The sequence below is a fragment of the Cydia pomonella genome, chromosome 3 (genome assembly GCF_033807575.1).
Source record: "Cydia pomonella isolate Wapato2018A chromosome 3, ilCydPomo1, whole genome shotgun sequence".
Lineage (NCBI taxonomy): Eukaryota > Metazoa > Arthropoda > Insecta > Lepidoptera > Tortricidae > Cydia > Cydia pomonella.
Window position 1 is genome coordinate 10,675,395 of NC_084705.1, and position 19,962 is coordinate 10,695,356.

General features: G+C 38.1%; 1 protein-coding gene across 11 annotated transcripts in view; it reads right to left on the reverse strand.

Moving 5' to 3' along the window:
* LOC133516041 (uncharacterized) overlaps positions 1-19,962 on the reverse strand; it is a 90,453-nt gene that overhangs the window by 23,300 nt on the left and 47,191 nt on the right. For 10 of the 11 annotated variants that reach the window (XM_061848747.1, XM_061848748.1, XM_061848746.1 and 7 more), the window contains 3 exons: positions 13,238-13,388; positions 11,562-11,808; positions 10,605-10,700 (listed from right to left, as the gene is read on the reverse strand). In XM_061848747.1, the coding sequence (XP_061704731.1) occupies positions 10,605-10,700; positions 11,562-11,808; positions 13,238-13,388 (494 nt within the window). The remainder of the gene's footprint in view (positions 1-10,604; positions 10,701-11,561; positions 11,809-13,237; positions 13,389-19,962) is intronic. The other variant, XM_061848742.1, reaches the window with a different exon arrangement.

The following is a 19,962-nucleotide window of genomic DNA, read 5'->3' on the forward strand; positions in this document are numbered from 1 at the left end:
CATACATATTCCTCTAAGCTCCATACTTCACGTAGCACTTTGCATGAAAACTTAGCGTGGTCAGACTCTAACATATGTTTAATATATGCTTGGTAATGGTTTGATTATCTACTTAAAATCAATAACATTTTCTGTCCCCATCTACCCGAAATTTGTCTCAAAAGATCTCTTCTAAGCGTCAATACTGCAGTACCCTCATCATCTTCCTAGCGTGGTCCCAGATTTTTGTCACGGCTCATGGGAGCCTTGGTTCCGCTCTGCAACTTACCCCAAGATTTGGCGACGGCTCTAATTTTTACGAGATCGACTGCCATCTGACCTTCGAACCCAAGGGGACAACAAGCCTTTACTGAGATAACCTTGGTTTTTTCACTATGTTTTCCTTCACCGAAAAGCGCTTGGTAAATATCCTTGATATACATAAGTTCACAAGAACTAATTGATGCGAGTTAATATCATTCGAGGAATCAAATTTAATGATAACTGCATATCATCCCATCGGTCGAGCCTGAGCAGTGACATTAAAAGGAACTGAAATGCGTCAGGTGCTTTGTTGGCATGGGCGAGCATCGACTCATCGCCGCGTATCAATGCAGTGATCGTATATGAGACCTATTTTAAATAAATGAAAACTAAAAAAACAAAGTAATCGGTGGTCAAGATATTCGCATTTGGCATTGGTTATATTATTGTAAATTCTTAGTATGAAACAGATTTAAAGACTTGTAAATAAAATAGAACACCTTTTTGGTGCACCAATGAATAGGCGCGAGCAAGATGTAATGAAAGCAATATCATACTCGTAATGAAATAAAATCAATAACGCATTAGAAAAGGGCGAGAAACTTAGATAAGATTTTGTAATGATTGTCTTCCTACGTTTTGCCACGGCTCATTTGTAGAAATCTGGGGCCCGCCCGGCATCCTTATTCCAAGAATTGTAAAATCGTAAATGTTCGATTTTTTTTTGTAAAAGAAAAAACATTTCGACTAAGTAGATTCATTACTGAAATCAAAGTTTGTTTTTACATATACATATTTTGCACTACACATTTCTAAATATCAATTTCAATTTATTAAAAAACACAAAATATAACTTTAGAGAACTAGCCTATATATTTACTTTAGAGAACTAGCCTTTATAAACAATTTTCTCATTGCCCGCAATTATATCATTGAGATATTGCGTTACGAAATGTTTCCATGACGTGTAAAATAAGACCTGGTTCTCACTTGTTGGATGTCTCAGTTGCAGGGAAATCGGTGTCGGGCAAGTGTGAATAGCTTTATATAAAATGTTCTGCCACTGGGACAGCCGATTAAAATCCGGATCCTACATCCGACAAGTGAGAACCAGGTCTAAGTCTCCTTCTTTCTTACTCTCAGTATAGCATCGGTACTAAAGTGGAATAGTACAGACAGACTAGCTATGCCTCCAGAATGAGGAGGCGCACTGAAAGGTTAGAACAGACGTCGCCACTTCAACCGTTCTTTGTTTACGATTCGTGTCAAGTGTATGGTTGCGATTTTATTAGTAATACTTGCGATCATTAAAGTAAAATGTATTCATTTATGGCTGTACGGGAACTGGAAACCGAGCTTCGAAGGAGAAATGCTGTTGGTGGAAAAAAGGCCGATTTTATACAAAGCTAATCTCTTCATATATTTGAGGTTATCTTGTGTTATCGCCCGCCCTACGACACTATCGGATAGATACACAAAGTCGTGATGCGTACGGAGTACAGCATGTGTGGCCAAGACATGCCCATTCATCAAAACTTAGCTTAGCTTTGCATTTACTCTTTCCAAAATATTTATCTTCCTTAAAATCCAGCCTATAAAATCGGTCTTTGTCATTTGCCTTAGTTTTTGATAGGTACTCAAAGCTTTTTCTCGCCGATTTATGCATATCGGATCCTTGGGAAAAAAGTGAGGTCCTATATTTCCACAATTCGTAGCACAACATTGATTTGGAGAAAAGGGAGAATGTTTACAATTTATTTGAAAAAATGTATGTGATTTGACAGTGACAGCAGTACTGCAGCAGTACTGAGGGAGAATGTTTACAATTTATTTGAAAAAATGTATGTGATTTGACAGTGACAGCAGTACTGTTATGAAGTTGCCACCTGCACTGCTAGCATGACTTACCGCGACAGGCTCGACAAGAGACAGATGGGCGCGACTTGAGGGCTTGTCGCGGGGTGGCAGCACAACTCACGCGCGAGAGACGCGACAAACTCGAGATCGAATGTCACTGTCACAAAATGATAGAATATCGCGACTTTGAACTAAAATCCGTAGCACAACTGCCATTTTCGAGACAAAATATTCTCTCGTCTTTACGTCAAACCGCGAGTCGAAGTCTACGCGACATTAAGAACGCGACTTGCTCTCGCGGGTGGTTAACTTGTACTTTTTTTGCATAATTCATGAAATAATGCACATTCGTAGGACCGCAAGCCGGTTGGCTACTGGCGGATGCGGACGGCTCCGGTAGGACTCCATCACTTCTGCCTTATGTAATATGTAATAGGCTCCGGCGCGGCCCGATTCCGGCCGGTCGGTACCTACAGTTTTTCACTTTTATGTAACAGGATCGTGTCAGGCTTAAAATTATGGTTTGATTGAAATCTATCAGTCATCACCTACTTAACCATTCCGTCACTGGCCAACACCAATATTTTGAAAGTGTCGTTAGGCTCATGTCAAGTTACGGTATGGCTGTATATATATGGTCATCATACGGTAGAGATCGTGGCCGTGTTCTAGGCGCTTCTCTTCGTGCTTGACAGGTCTTGAGACGGTCATGGTATGATACGTTGGGCATTATGAAGTGGGCCTAGGGAAGACCTTAATGACGGCTTCAAGGTACCTACTTTATATTTATTTCATTGCAGGTAAAAATTACAGGAATTTAGGAAAAAAACAATATTTAAATTCAGAGTATATATTATTGCAACTTATATTAAAATCTTCTAGAAGTACACTAAAAAATAGTTTAAGCATCTTCTACATTAACTTAAAATTATTTTCAATTTTTCTTTTTCTTCGACATGCGGCGTAGGACAATCAGATCACCCTGGAAAGAGAACCGGTTTGTTAACAAAACAAGAAATTATTTTGACTAACTATGAAATAAGCTTTTTATCTTCATTTGTCAAATTTAAAATAGCTATACTTATGAAAACACACGTTATTGGCACAAATAAACCTGCAACACAAAACAAGTGTTCTGTAAGAGATCTTGGGATTCAAAGGGCTAAAGCGCTCACACGTCCTACTTAATTCAGGATCCTAAATCGTAAAAATGTAATCGAATTTAGTATGAGTCTGACTGCAGTAATCAGGAACAAATAATTTAGGATCCTAGGTAGGACGCCAGTCAGGTGTTGCTTGCTTTTACTTTAATGCGATTGCATTACGGGAGATTCGGGAGAAATTGGTAATTCTTACACTCGTACGTATCCCGATAATACTATTTATTTATACCTAATTTAGTAAAAAAAAGAAGATACAGTGACTGCGATCATAAGTTAGGTTAGTACTACCTCTTTCTCCTCAGACTTAGGAGCCTTGCTTAGCGCGGAGACAGCCCCGCCTAGTGTTTTCTGACTATCCACTTGAGATCTCGATATCATCTTCCTGTTAACAATAGCTTCCATTGGATGTTTGGGATAATGCAGGACTTATTCTGAAAAAAATTAAAATCTACTTACAATAGGAATATGTGAACCAAACCAATAATCACAATTCCGGGAATTTTAATTTACTATAAGAATATATTATTATAAGGTTAATTAAAAATACATTAATAAGGAATATGAATTTTCATAAATGCTACAAAAGTGAATACATAAAGTTCTATTACTTACATATTTTCCATATATATTCTCGTAATAAAATGTTGACAAAATTTGAAATTTCCTTGACTTTGACAGAAAAACATAACCATCGACAAAAAACTTGATTGTTACCACCGAAGAACGAATGAAATAGCGCAACCCTGTTTCCGATTCAGTGTTGTCACATGTAAATAACCATTATTTTTTCACTTTGATTTCATCGGGGAACACTGACTAGTCGCGCCGCGACTTTGAGTTCTCTACGCGACTGTTGCAGTCGCGGGTGTCAGTTGTGCTACGGAAATCGACAAATTTGACAGCTGCGGGAATGTCGACTCGAGTCGCGGTCCTTCTCGCGGATGTAAGTTATGCTAGACCTGCTGGCGTGATAAAATGTCACGTTTGCCTCCTCATTAGGCGAACTAAATTGACATAAGATTGACATAATGATACCAGGAATCTCAAGTAGCACGTAGCACAAGACTGCATTATAAGATTTACAAGATGTCACAAAATGTTTTTAAATTGAATTTATATAGAGTTATAATATGACATCCCAACTGCAATAGCTGAAAATTAAGCTCTCATCTGTATAATAAAATAACGTTAAGCATCACCTCGGCAGTACTGTAATGGTGCAAGCGTTAATATAGGAAAACAGTTCTATATTATACAGCTTTTAGCAGTTAATAGAACTGAGAGCTGAAATGAGGAACTGTAAGCTGTAATGGCGCATTTTTGTGGGCTTTAATTAAGCTATATTCTGAATAGGACGCCACAAGTGTACCCTTAAACGCTTTCATTTTAAGAAAGAACATGTGAACTACTATATTGCCATCAGTTATTCAGTGACATCAATTAACAATGATATAATGCGTCTTGCTGTATATAGTGGAACTTTAGTAATAGTGTTAATCAGCTTATTTCACGCAATCCTATAATAGCACTTATAAAGCCCATATGATCGCTTTGGGTGAATTCATATAATTTTGAATAACAGCAAACTGCTGGTTCTTAGATCACACTGGTATGTGAACGCAATTGGAGCTGAATACTTGTACTAGCGTGGGCCATTCATCTACTAATGTTGTTAAATAAGATCTTATAGATTACATTTTTATCGCCTTATAGTTATTTATACTTAGTTGGTTACTAAGTTCTGTTACTTGATTTGCAACCTCTTTATTTCCGTTAAAACAAATGCTACCGAAAAAATAAAAAATGACATAATGTGGTGGCTTTGTGAGCTATAATTATATACCACACATAACGCTTATCTCGTGGTATCTACAGGGTGGAATTTTGTAATGCCACCTTTCGTTCGATTACCGGGTGCGGCAAGCGAATTTTTGAAAATCTTTGAATGCAGTTTTCTTTCTTTAAAAAAATAAAGGAATGTTTTCTTTGAGTAAAATTTTCTATCTACAGTATTAAGAGTACTTTCCCTTCAGGTGGCATTACAAAATTCCACCCTGTATAATGAATTGGGGCCTAAAAGAGAATCGTATCACAGTAATTGCGTTGCACAAATGTGGGCACCCACCAAACATGACTTTGAAGTTGCTTGAAAACCTAAAAATCAACAAACAATTTGTTTATCGCACAATTAATACAATAGCACTCAGAGCTTCGATGAACGCAAGAGGTCTGGAAGACCACGCACCGTTCGGACCCCAGCTCTAATAAAGGCAGTGAAGGCGAGAATTGCAAGAAACCCCGTCCGGAAGCAAAAGTTGTTGGCAATACAGATGTCTGTGAAGAGAAGCTCCCTAAAAAAAGTCATCAATGAAGACCTTGGACTACACGCTTACCGCAGACAGAAAGGTAATTTGCTTAATGGACGATTAAAGACTATAAGGCTAGAGAGAAGTCGCGTGCTATTGAAGCGGTACGCACAAAATGGCCACCGAAAAATACTATTTACAGATGAAAAAAATTTTACCATTGAAGAATGTTGTAACCGCCAGAATGACAGAGTGTATGCAAAAACAGTCAAGAGGCGATTGCGGCTGTTTCGAGAGTGCAACGAGGCCATCATCTCTCTTATGTGATGATTTGGCTGGGTGTGTCATACTCAGGGCTAACACAGGTTTATTTCTGTGAAAAAGGTGTGAAAATTGGGGCCAAAGTTAACCAGAAAACCGTTGTATAACCAATAGTGAAGCCCTTAAGCCACACCTTATTTCAAAACCAGCCATGGGTCTTTCAACAGGACTCAGCTCCTGCACATAAGGCAAAAACAACTCAAGCCTGGTTTCGAAGGAACAAAATTGACTTTATTGCCCACGAAGACTGGCCGTCCTCCAGCCCGGATCTTATCAACCCCCTGGATTATGCCATATGGCAGGTTATTGAGGAGAAAGCTTATGCTAAACCCCACACAAATCTTGACTCCCTCAAGCGGGCCATAGTTAAGACAGTGACGGAATTAGACATGACAATCGTGCGTGCCGCTATTGATGACTGGCCTCGTCGTTCGAGGGCTTGTGTCAAGGCCAGAGGAGGCCATTTTGAATGATATTCTCATATGTAATTCCTGATTTTGTGTACTTCATTTTAGTATATAGTTTATTCAACTTTCGTTCGTATATTTTATGTAGATAAAGATTATTGCAGTAATAGAATTTAGTAACCAACTAGGTATTCAAACCAGTGGTTCCTGCGATTATACAACCACATAACATAAATTAAAGGATCGATACACTAAACGTTAAATTTTGTAAAATAAAATCCACGGATCCTTAAAATTCATACGGAGAGTTTACTGAGTTTACTATTTGCGTACAATGTGGCCCACTATTATACTATACACGAAACTGTGGCGGATTTGTTTGACACAAGATCTCGACATGTGAGCTCTTTGCTTACTTATGTACCACGAGTGGACACTTAGACAGCCCAGTACTGGTCAATGTTCCTCGAGTGAACACTAAAACAGCTTATACCATTTTATCGTGGTTAATACGGTACACATTAGTTTTCTGCCATTTTTAGGATTCCGCACCCAAAGGGTCAAACGGGACCCTATTACTGAGACTCCGCTGTCCGTCCGTCCGTCCGTCCGTCTGTCACCAGGCTGTATCTCATGAACCGTGATAGGTAGCCAGTTGAAATTTCTACAGATTATATATTTCTGTTGCCGCTATAGGTAACTAGAAAAACTAAAAACAGAATAAAATAAATATTTCTTTCCAATCTCGAGGTTCTCATCCAATCACCGAAGTTAAACAACGTAAGGCGGGGTCATTCCTTGGATGGGTGACCGTTTTTATAGATAATTGGTACGAAACCCTTCCTGTGAGAGTCCGACTCGCACTTGGCCGGTTTTTTTAGATTTCAATGATATATATTATTAATTTATCCTAATCAAATCAACGAAAACGACAGTGGATTTGTGCAAAAAATTTAATGAGTTTATGAGTAACAGCTTATCGTCAAATTATACGCGTATTTCGGCGAAAGGGCTAAATTTCTCGCATTCTTTGCCGCCATTTCTTAACAGATGACGGTAGGTAATGTTGAAACTGTTGCGACCATCGCAGCATCATGGTGATGTGATTTTTTTATGATATAGAAAGCTAACGAACAGATAAATCGCCTGATGGTAAGTGATTACCATCGCCCATGGGTGTCCATAAAGGTTGTAAGTGCGTTGCGGCATTTAGGAAGGGAGTACGCTATTTATTTGAAGGAATTAATATTCGGATACTAGCAATTATCCGATGCAATTACTGCTCGGCGTTAGACTATGGTCAAAGGTGACACGAGAAAATGGGATGGATGCCGCCGTGACGGGGTGGTTTAGAATCCGGTCTCGGTCACTGGAGGGCTTGGTAACTTTTCTTTAATAAATATAATATGAGTCAGCAGTGTGTCTACTTCAAAACAACACAAATTATAATATTTTATAAGATAATTTGATTTATTCCCAGTTGTGGCAGGTGGGTGGTGGTGCGAAAGAGTCGGATTTAGATCAAGCTGGATTTCGTGCGAGCTTTTTATTCGTCATAATTTTATACAATGAATATACCTAACCGTTTTTTAAAACACTGATCAATGTTTTACTCTTTATAATATAGTCCAGCAGGTCAACAAGTCAACAGCAGGAAACGTCGTAATGTCGAGGTGGACGGGCAGATCATACACATGTTGACGTGTACATCTACTTGGGCCAGCTAGTCTCTTTCAGTAACAGACAAGACAAGAAAGTTGAGCGCTGTGTTCAAAATTTATCATAATGCCTGGAAGAACTACTAGTCCATGAAAGAGCTTAGGGACTTAGTAAATTTGTGTAATAATGTCCTATAATATTTATTATTATTGAAGCGCAAACTCGTTGGCATGTGTATTCTGCCTATCGTAACATACGGGGCCCAAACTTGGTCAATCTCAGAGATTCAGAAATCCAAACTGACTGAAGAATGGCCAACGCAGTAAAAGTGCAGCATTCTATAGGTGTTAAACTAACTGATCGCATAAGAAGCACCACGCTGCGCTTTGAAACCCGCATTGCTGACGTTAGCCAGAAAACCGCTAGGTTCAAATGGGACTGGCCCGGTCACGTCTACCGCATGCATCTGGAGCGGTGGCTAAGCTAGCTAGCCACCAAGTGGATGCCGGTAGAGGGACGTGGACGCGGCAGGTCCAAACGTAGATGGCGGGATGACCTGAATAGCTTCCTGAACAATTTAGCCGGAAGAAACACCAAATCGGGAGTCATGGAAATTTTATCGATTTTAATGTATGATATATACCTACGTACTGTAGCTGCAGACTACCTGCTGCATAGGTACAAACACTTTTTCGTGGTTTGTATGTATTTTGTATCACATCATAAGTACTCTGTCGATGACATTACCGATCGTGGACTGACATAAATAATTTTTTTATTACTTTTAGGGTCTTTTATACTCTAAGTCTTTTTTTTAAAACACCATACTCTAAAACTTCGGGACGGAGATTATTCCACATCCGGAGCGTTTGCACGAGGAATTTCTTCTGAAACTATCCAGTTTCATTTATTAGCGTTATTGTCAGTGTTGACTGGCTATGGCTTCACTACATTTTGCATGGTTCATATAAAAACTAAATATGTATATTTAATATTTTACTACTATCGTTACTTTTCGAAAAAGGGTAAACATAACTAAAAATAATTGAAATGAAGCAGATTACATATTACAATCAATTATACCGCAGGTATATATCTAATCACTATTATTATGTACTACAATCTGCTGGCCTGCTGGGTCGTAAATTAACTTTAAGTTACCTACTGGCCGGACTAATTTCGCAACAATTTAAAAAAAAACTGGTTACCCCAATTAATAAATCTAAACATCACATGCCTTATACATAATTTTATAAGAAATATACTACCCGTTTGAGTATGTAGTGTTTCCAGGCCCTGTAATATTATTACTTATACTGGATGGGCATGTAACAGGAGCCATCAATTTAACTGTGACTGTACTCTTCAAACTGACCAACATATACATATGTTCAACGACTTTTTTAGTACCCTTTAAAGTTTATTCCAAGACGATTGCGTCTTAGAATAAACTTTAAAGTGCGTGTGTGTATTGCAAACTTTCTTATGTTTAAAGCGTGACAAGCAACGTCATTAACAATGAGGATAGCGTACATTGAAGATAATATTTAATTTGTATGAAAAATAGGAAGTCTGAAGACTTGATAACTATTAAAATTATTGAACGCTGGTGGCCTAGCGGTAAGAGCGTGCGAATTGCAATCCAGAGGTCGCGGGTTCCAACCCTAGCTCGTCCAACCAATGAGTTTTTCGGAACATATGTACGAAATATGATTTGATATTTACCAGTCGCTTTTCGGTGAAGGAAAACATCGTGAGGAAACTGTACTAATTTCAAAGAGGCCTAGTTTACCCTTTGCGTTGGAAGGTCAGATGGCAGACGCTTTCGTTACAACTGATGCCTACGCCAATTCTCGAGATTGGTTGCCAAGCGGACCCCGGGCTCCCATGAACCGCGGCAAAATGCCGAGACAACGCGAGGAACAAGAGCTCATGTTACAGACAGGCCGCACCCGGTATACTTACATAATTCAGATGACCGTTCTACGAAACTTAACGATGTCTTAATTGAATAATTCAAGAAATGGTACCTATTTTCTTACTCAATCAGTGATAAAGGATACTACGAAGGATTTTTTTACGGACAGAGACCTCTTTATTTTATACTTATAATCTGCCATTTTTGCATTGTGTTTTGAGAATTGTGCCTCGTGCAATAAAGACTGTCAGTCTGAGTACCTCTATCAAATCAAAGAGAACCATTGTGACAAAAAGATGAGCTTTATGAGGGTGTATATTTTAACTTTTGATTTTCTTGCAGTTCTTGAATCCTTATGTAAACACAGCGACATCTGTTAAACTATTGCTGAAACCTTTTTTACCTACAGCTGTATGTTTACATTGTTAGGTACGGCGCTCAACTAGGTGGCGCTGCTGTGCTCAAAATTCTAATGAGACAATATCTAGTATAGAATGTAAGTTCAAGACATAAATGTGTTTTATTTCTATACATTATCATATCATATACTTATGATGACTTGTTAACTGAACAATTAAATCTGCTAGTTCTAAACAGTCATAACCAAAACATTAAATAGTGCACAACATGTAATAGAATGAAATGAGATGATTAAGCACTGATGGAATAGAAACTAACAGAGAACGAGAAACGATTTAAATGAACCATCGAAGAGCAATGAGTGGCGAACCTGAAAACTACTGTCGCCACTGAGAGAGCTGTCGAACCGAAACTTTTCCATGAGAGAACTTGAGATGCTGGCGAACATCTCGCCTCGGGGGTTACTCTGCAATGCACCATGACATGATCAACCACAAGAAATTAGTATACAACTGAAAATAAAAATAAATATAAAGGAATAAATAAGATGCGTTGATAAATAATAAAATATAAACCAGCACCAGGTAATACTGATTAATAATAAGTACTTAATGTAAAAGAAATCGACTCGGACTCCGTTTTTTACCATTTCGTGAATGTTCAAGCTTCTCGATTAAAATTTATTGGCAAAAGCAAGATATTAAAATACGTTTGCTTCATAATTGCTGATATGTTTTCGCCAGCAATGTTTATAAGACGACGCTGTAACGTCGTGTCGTGTCCTTTTACGATGACTTCCTTTTTAGTCACACTGTGACACACTCGGGAGATTCATTATACCGCTTTAATGAAAACCCCAAGACTTCACAGTTACGACATTTCTCAAACGGTCTCTTTACCACTAATGACATTTTGTACGTCTAAACGGCTTGAGGTGACTTTCGGCTGGCAACTGCAGCTGCATTACTGTTGCGACATTAACTGCTGCGGCTTTGACACGCTCGCTGTATCTGTCAATTTCCTTGATAAAATGAGTGACGGAATGAACGTCATAATCGCGGCAGCAATTCGGCGGCGATCGTCATTCACGTTATCAAGGCAATTGACACATACAGCGGCGATATCAACGCCCCTGCAGCCATTTCGCAACAATTAGTATGTGTAGACTGTCACCTTTAGGGATGAGATCGAAAGTTGAAATGAAACCCTATTTAATTTTCACACGAACTAGTACCTATCAAATGATACGATGAACTTTTTCCTCTTTCGATTTCATCCGAACTGCGTTTATCAGAACTACGAGACAGGATGACCAATATTAACTTACGTCATGCGTTCGGTCATCAGTTATGGTGTCGTGCGGGAGATTGGCTGTCATGAGCAGAGCGTGGATGTCTTCGGTCTTGAAGCTCTCCATGTCGGCCTCGGCGAGGTTGGCATCGAGGTCGCGCGCGATGTCGTTGTAGCGCGACGTGAACTCGAAGCGGGAGGCGAGATCGCTGATGCCTTTGTAGGACGCCGACACGGAGGACAACACCGACGTGTGATGACAGGAGCCGTCGCGGAATATCGGGCTGGAAACAAATATTTGTACCGCTTAGTGACATGGGATTCGAGAAGTAAGTACTGTGACTTATGTTAAGTGTTGAGTGATGATAGTTTTCATATCGCGTTATTCATAAACACACTTCAAGCGTCAATTAGCTATTAAATGTTTGGCTTAATCTATAATTTCGATCTATGTATTGGTAAAAAGTGGTTGAGACTTGTACAATTTTATGAAAAAGGGGGTTCATGTCTACAATAATTAATCATTACTAGTATTAAATCATCACACGTTTATCGTCTTCATTTTCTTTAACTTGCATTCGGGGGTGCAAGATTTAAACATCTTGTCGCCTGTGTGTGCCAGTATCAGTTGGTATTTTATACAATTGACGCGAACAGATTGATTGCCGAATAAACAATAAAACACAGGTAGGTAGGTACTTAGAGTGCCTTTCCTTTTTTTAATATAGTCTTATTTTCACCCACTTTAATTAAAGCGTGATAGGTACTTACAAGCAGTACCAACATATTTCAATAATTTAAAATTCATATCACGAAAACTTGCTACTGCTACCAAGTACCAACTCATTGTGTAGATGTCGACAGTTTTATCGCATTGACGCTTAATTGAATTCCCAGCTGCTGTGGTTTATACTTTAGTATTATGAAAATATCAAGTCATATAAACCATATTGAGCCAGGCCGGGGCCGGGTTCTGTTATTTTAATGTAACATTCCTACGTTAACAGCATCTACACCTACACTCTCCGTCAACATTACAACATCACAATTGGTAAATATACGAATGTAAATACCTACCTTTACTTTGTCAACACGCGGGAGTAATTTGCGGACATGGCCAAAGGCGATTTCTTTAACAAATTTGTATGCTACACAGATTAAAGTATAATTAGGGTTTCGTACCCAAAGGGTCAAACGGGACCCTATTACTGAGACTTCGCTGTCCGTCCGTCTGTCCATCTGTCCGTCTGTCACCAGGCTGTATCTCATGAACCGTGATAGCTAGACAGTTGAAATTTTCACAGATGATGTGTTTCTGTTGACGCTATAACAACAAATACTAAAAACAGAATAAAATAAATATTTAAGGGGGGCTCCCATACAACAAACATATTTTTTTTGCTGTTTTTATAAATAATGGTACGGAACCCTTCATGCGCGAGTCTGACTCGCACTTGGCCGGTTTTTTTCGTTATCGTCTGATGTATGAGTGTTATAATTGTGCCCACCTATTATATTTATAGAGACACAACAGTCACAACACTCATAGCGTAGAGGTACAATAATTCCTTCTTTAAAATTGTGAAACTATGACATCAACAAAATTCTTTTTTTTTATATGAAAATCATGCAAGTCGAAGAATCCGTGGATTCTCTGAGAGAGCTCATCGCCAGCCACCCATGGTAGTTACCTCAGAGTCAAGCAACACTTACTTATAGTCGAGGAACCAGAGGTAGCCGGAGTTGTCGCAGTGCGCGTCGAGGTCGTCGGCCGAGTGCTGGCTGCCGGCGAGGCTGGTGTTGCTGTTGCAGTCCTCGTCGATGCCGGGGCTTGCCGCCTTTAGGCCCAGCCGCGGCGGTGGCCCTGGAACGTACCAAACGATACAGTTAGCTACTGCTCATGCTCAATGCATAAACTCACAATAAACGCAACTTTATAATTACGTTTTTCACTATACATTTACCCCCTTATTCATAAACGTGTACTAAAGTTACGATGCCGCTAATCATCGTCTGTCCCTTTCCGACGTATTGGTATGGTGGAAAGGGACAAACGATGATTAGCAGCATCGCAACTTTAGTACACGTTTATGAATAAGGAGGTTAATATTTAAAATTATAGTTTCGTTATTCTATAGATCGTCATTTAGCAAGACAAGTTTATAGTGATTAAAATATGATAATTATTAAGCTGATAAAAACACAGAAGGAAGTCAGTCGCCTATGAGTCCTATGACTAACCGGATGGCTAAGTATAAATATTGCTTGAGAACCGACAATGGCGAGCCAGGTGGAATTATAAAATAAATGAAGTAGGTACATATAATTGAAAAACTGTAATTATATAAAATGCTTGTAGGTAACTAAGTGTTAACAGGACTCCCATGTCTCAAAAAGTAATTGCACTAATACTCGTAAGTGTATTCGTAAAAGCTCTAAGTACCTAATGTAATTATAATAACATAGAACATGCGACAGGTTAGCAAATTCAATAGAGGCATCGGCTATAGGTACTTATTTAACAGTTTCTCCGTCTCCCGGCGCCACATTATTCTGTCACGAGCATTGTATTGTAATACGGGCCCGGGTGGGCACGGGCAGCTCGCGGGGCGTGGGTGGCTCGCCGGACAACATGCCTTCTAGGGAATGTTGATATCGCAGAGATGCAATAAGGAAAAGGGATATTTTTAGCTTAGAGATAGACGCCTAGCTCCAAGTGTTCTTTCTAGGTCCTAGTATGTGACTTCAGAATCATGGTCGTTCTTGGGAATTTATAGAAGATTGGTGGCTGCCGACAAAAACCCGACGGTTCTCAACCAGTCTTTATATTCACGATCTGACATACAACTTCGACTCCTACTAAATATTAGTCATAAGACTCATAAGTTTACAAGAACCATAATGTATAAATAAATAAATTCTTGCCTAGATACCTATTCAGGTTAAAGTTTTGTATTTTAAACATGAGTAGGAATTATGATCATATTAAGTTAAAGATTGATGACACCTCCACGAGTCGGGCCGGTCAATAACCGTCACATCACGGTTTATGCTGATGATATACGTCTGATCAGTGAGTTTAAGTACAGAGGCCGGTTTAAGCGGGGCATGACGCAACTATTACTGACTCATCCCTGACTACTACTATTAGAGCAAAGACTTCGAGAAAGGCTGCTTTGATTTTCTTTGCACTATCACATGCATATTTAATTTTTGTATACAAATTATCAATGCGTCATATCAAAATTTTGATACACCGGCACATATCGATTTGCATGTTTATTTAAATTCAACGGTAAACACAGTTTACCATAAAAATGCGTAACGGAGAAAATCGAACACAAGTTTTGTAAACAGCAATAAATAACTCTTCCACCAAACTTACAATTTAAATGGAAAAATGCGGTCGTGGCACGTCCCCGCCGAGACGGCCTCTTGTGGGCGGGAGCTGCATTATTTACTCCATTTCTTCAATTTGTTAGCGCGGGAGATAATCTTAGTGCAGATATATGTGCATGTGTAATTATATCGTTTACAGTGCAGATATGTGAATGTTACTTATCAACACTCTTTTGCCAGACATTTTTGCCAGCATATTATAATTTTTATTTTGTCATCATATTCAAATGAAATTTAACAACCGTTTCTTAAACTTATATAGGTACCTATTATTCAATCTGTGTAAAACACAGGGATACTAAAGGCACAGACTGCACAAACATGAAGCATCAGGCCAAACTACTCTATAACGTGGCGCATCCATGGGTTTGTTTATATAATTAATTACAATACGCCAGCACCATTAATTAGAGCATTATTATTTTACCACAAAGTAAACAAACCCGGCACTCTGAAACGCATCGAGAACGCTTTCTAAATTGTATTCCGTATTATGATAACACCTCCAATTAATGGCATAGTGCCAGCGACTTTTTCTGTCGTCAAAAATTCCCAAAGGATTAGGTATCTGAAGCTGTGCCCGTTTAAATATCTAGGCAATGGATTCGAAAAGTAAACGCTAATGTAAAGTACTAACCGTGTTCACGTGTTTAATAAATACGGACATTGCTATTCGTGTCGCAGTTATTCGTGTCGTGTCAGTCGCCCTATTTTGTCTTGCTTAGTTGGAAGCAACTCATTTTTCAAAAGGAATTAAGTCGTGAGGCCCGAGCTAAGACCCTAAATAAGATAGCGGATGTCACGTTCATAACTAATTTTATAATATAAATAATCTAACTATAGTTTAATAAACGTGATGAATGAAGTGAATTGAAAAAGTTTGCGGTTTAAAACATGTTTGGTTTCCTAGATGTTGTAGTACACGTTGTTTCCTTTTTGCAACGTCCAGCAGACAATCCAAAGTGCCCGTGAGATCGCGCCGCTCGACTAAATTGGCCGTGATGCAAAATGGAGGTCAGTTGGCTTCCACCACGGCACTGCAATGCCGTTGTGACTTTAATTTTTTTGTCGTACAAAACAGCAGTAATTAAAACTGTTGTAATAATGTAGTGCTCTTCTGGTGGTTTTTTCTGAACCCTAACAATTTTCTATGATGATTAATGAAGTCTTTCGTATTTACTCACTAAATGATTGCTTGTTAAATAAGTGTAAAACAAATTGCAATCTGAACCCAAAATGCCCTTCCGGTTTCATGGCATTCAAATTGTTAAAGGTGAAGTGCCCCAACATATGTATTGAATTGACCATGAAATACGAACGAGGGGTTAACAACTGGTTCATGGTTACTGAATAAACTCACGGAACTTTTAAATTCACAGAAACCGTTATATGCTCAAAATAAGACAGAGTTGCCCAACTGCATGTTAAGAAAATTGTCCAAATTAGTATGTATCCGAATCCGAATCATTCATCTCTTCTACAAAGACTTAATAGACATTATGTATCGCCGGATGCTCTATTATGTGTCAAACGCAAGCAAAATAACCTTCAAGGTAACTTCATTTAATACATTTGTTTGCATATCCTAATGCAATATTTATGAACATGCAAGCAACGTTAGCGTATTAATCGTGAGAATGGTAACGCTATACAGTGGACAACCTTTCACCTCCCCCGCAGTGAGCACTCGCCATATACGGCACCGTCGCCGGACCACCTCCAGGTATCACTCGAGAAATGCTGTCGGTACAAATCTGGGACCACGTTCCGAGAAACTATCATGAGGAATGTGACGTCTTCGATAAGACCTCCGGAAAAGATTATACTTTACAGCAGGCAACAGGAGCCTAAATAAACAACATGAAATATGATTCTCGGTTGTTTTGTGGACATGTTTTTGTTGTTACGCTTCGGGCTTTGAGAATTTTATTCAAGTTTAGATAAGAGTCGGATAAAATGTACTCATCCTTATGATCGGATTATTAAATCGGAATAGAATATTAAGAGTTACCTTTTAGGAACGCGGGTGGCGTTAAAGGTATTTCAATCCATGTTAATTTCAAAAGAATTTGTTGGAATTAATCCGTCGAGGTTTAATATATTGCGGTCCTAAATATTTAAGGTCCTAAATGCCTGTTTATTTACAATAACCTTTAAAAATAAACGGTTAAATATGTTTAGAAATACAAAGTGAAATAAACTTCTTAATTTTTATTCGCAAGAAAAATACTAACAGTTACTAAGCAATAATATATAATGTATTATTATATCTATTATTACTTAGATAAAACTTTTTAGTCGATTTGTATTATGCGGTCGCATGGACATGGTTAACTCGTAGGCGGTTGTTTACGACTTGTAAATAACGATCAGTGTCGCAAGTAAAAATACATCGAGGATAAATTTAAATTGAGTTAGTGAGTCATTAGAAAAAACAAAGCTCTAAATGCAAGATGCTGGCGACGTAAAAGAAAACACACGAGCAGGCGCCGGGTAATTTCGTCGCAAGTGGCGGCGTGCGTTCGCAAAATGGAAGAAAACTTGCAACATAAATAGTCTCAGTGCTTGCTGTATGACCAATTCTCTAATTTTATAACCGTTACCAGCTCATGAGAGCAAGATTCTAGTAGTTTAACAAATGCGCTAACACATTACACAGATATATTAGATATACCTAATGGGTACAGTCACGTCTGAAAACATCGACACGATCAGAGTGTCAAAAATATGTATAGACGACCTTATGGCCCATATATTACAGTAGTGTATACATATTTTTGGCACTTTGTCCGTATCGATATTTTCAGACGTGACCGTACTAGCCTATAGATGAAATTCGTTCATCAAATACATAGGAACTTATCACGTAAAACACACTAGTCTCGCAGCCCAAAAAGTTGTAGGATCTAAAGTATAAGTACAGGTAAACCAAGCCAGTTAGTTTCATTGTTAGTTTTAATCAATCCTCCTTTCTATCTATGGGAGCATATGTTCAATAAGCAACTTTGTCTACCCTTTTATTTATTAACATAATTATTATTTAAATTCGGAATAAGATGAAAACGTAATTGGCTACTTGACAGTTTTTTGTAAATAATCACAATCGATCTTGATTTTCCCGAGGATCAAATGTCTATGGAGATGGACTCATGGCATATAAGCAACACAAAGGTCAGAAATAAAAGTCTGACGCTCGCACTCGACGATTGAAACGCCTCTAACAAAATTATATTGTAATGTGACGTCACATTACTTTAGTCTGTCCTAAATGTATGTAAGATCAGAAAATTGCGATTTTACCCTGAAATATTGCGTTTATATTATATATAGTTAACATACCATTTATTTTTCAATCAAATTTAAGGAATCGAATGCTACTACCTATGGTATATAATGCTATTATCTTTTTTCTTTTTGAAAGTTAGAAGTAATTTTTTTTGAGACTTTGGAGTCTTGTATTTTTTATAATGGATGGCTAATTTTCTATCCATTTAGCTAAATTTTGTTATAATATTCAACATTTGTCAAGTACCCGATTCAATTAAATACAAACCTACATACATAAGTGTGTACATACTGTAGTGCTAAATCTCAAGTAATCGACCTTGGGCTTGACTTTGTCTGAACTAGGTACGAATACAAGGTGAGTTTCGTCGAAGTGGTTTAGTAGCCCTGTGAACAAAATTATATTTACATACATACGGATAACTTACTTCCCAGGGTAGGTAGGCAAATTATCCTTGTAACTAATACTGTTATATAAGTATTCTTACTACAATTATTAACGGTCTGCATAAAAACATACAGGAAATTTATTAAAATTGGCACTTAATACGAAAATTTGTTAAAAATCACACATTTTACAAAGTTTCTTAAGTGCGTTGCAATATTATTTCACTTGATTATCGCCCGATTCACACGCAACTGACAACGGATGTCGATGAAATTTTGCATAAAGCGATTTCGCATCTGCATTAATAAATTATAAGCGAAAGAATAACACACGAACTTTGCGGTATGCAAAGTTATGATCTCCGCACCCTTGCATCCTAGGCTGCAATCACCACTAAAAATGCAAAATACATAAAACTGTGACCTGTACATAAGTCGCATTACTTGTAATGGGATAGGATGTTTGTCTTATTCTATTTTCCCACCTGAGATCGGTTGCGAGTAGTGGGCACGTGGGTGGTCATTGACAGATCTATCATTGAAACAATATGGCATTAGACAATGTCCTAAGTATTATATGAGTATATGCTATGAGTAACCAGCCGGTTACGCGATACTTAGTCAAAGTAGTCTTATGTCAGGGTCGTTGTCTCCGAAAACGTGGCAAGTAAGAAGTTATAGGTAGAAGAAATATTATATTTTAACAATTGTGTCGAAGTCTAGTCAAAGGTCCCACTTTGTCGCTTACTATAAAAATGAGGTTTGCCTGCATGCGAATAACCTGTCAAAACGGCCTTATGGCAAGCGCCAAAGTGGTACTTTTTGCTTGAAAACAACACAACTGTAGTTCGAGTGAACTGAAACTTTAAATTAATATAAATCATGTTATATAATTATCTCTGGTAAACCAATCAATACACGTGTAGTAAAAACACGTATAATAAGATTCTGAAGGGGCTTAAATTGCAACCAAGCGGGAAAAAGTACCTATTAACTGTGAAAAAATCGATGGAAGCTAGTTGCAGGGACCAGTGGAAAATGGTTTATAACGTGAGAAATCCTATTAAACGTAATAGTATTAAGAGGGGGTTTATTGTAATATCTATAAAATACATCTCTTAGCTCTTATAATGTAAATAAAAAATAAAATTTTCCTTGCGTTACAAAATATTTACTTACGTACCCACCTACAAAGCAAATATCTAAGCCAATAAAGATGAGAAAAAACAATTCAAGGCAAGTTATGAACTTGACATATAAAATAACTATTATTATAGCGATATCAACAACCTATACGTATATGTATATCTGTACTCGCCTGTAAATACCCGGAGACGCCCTGGAGCAGCTAATTTTAAAAGAGGTTC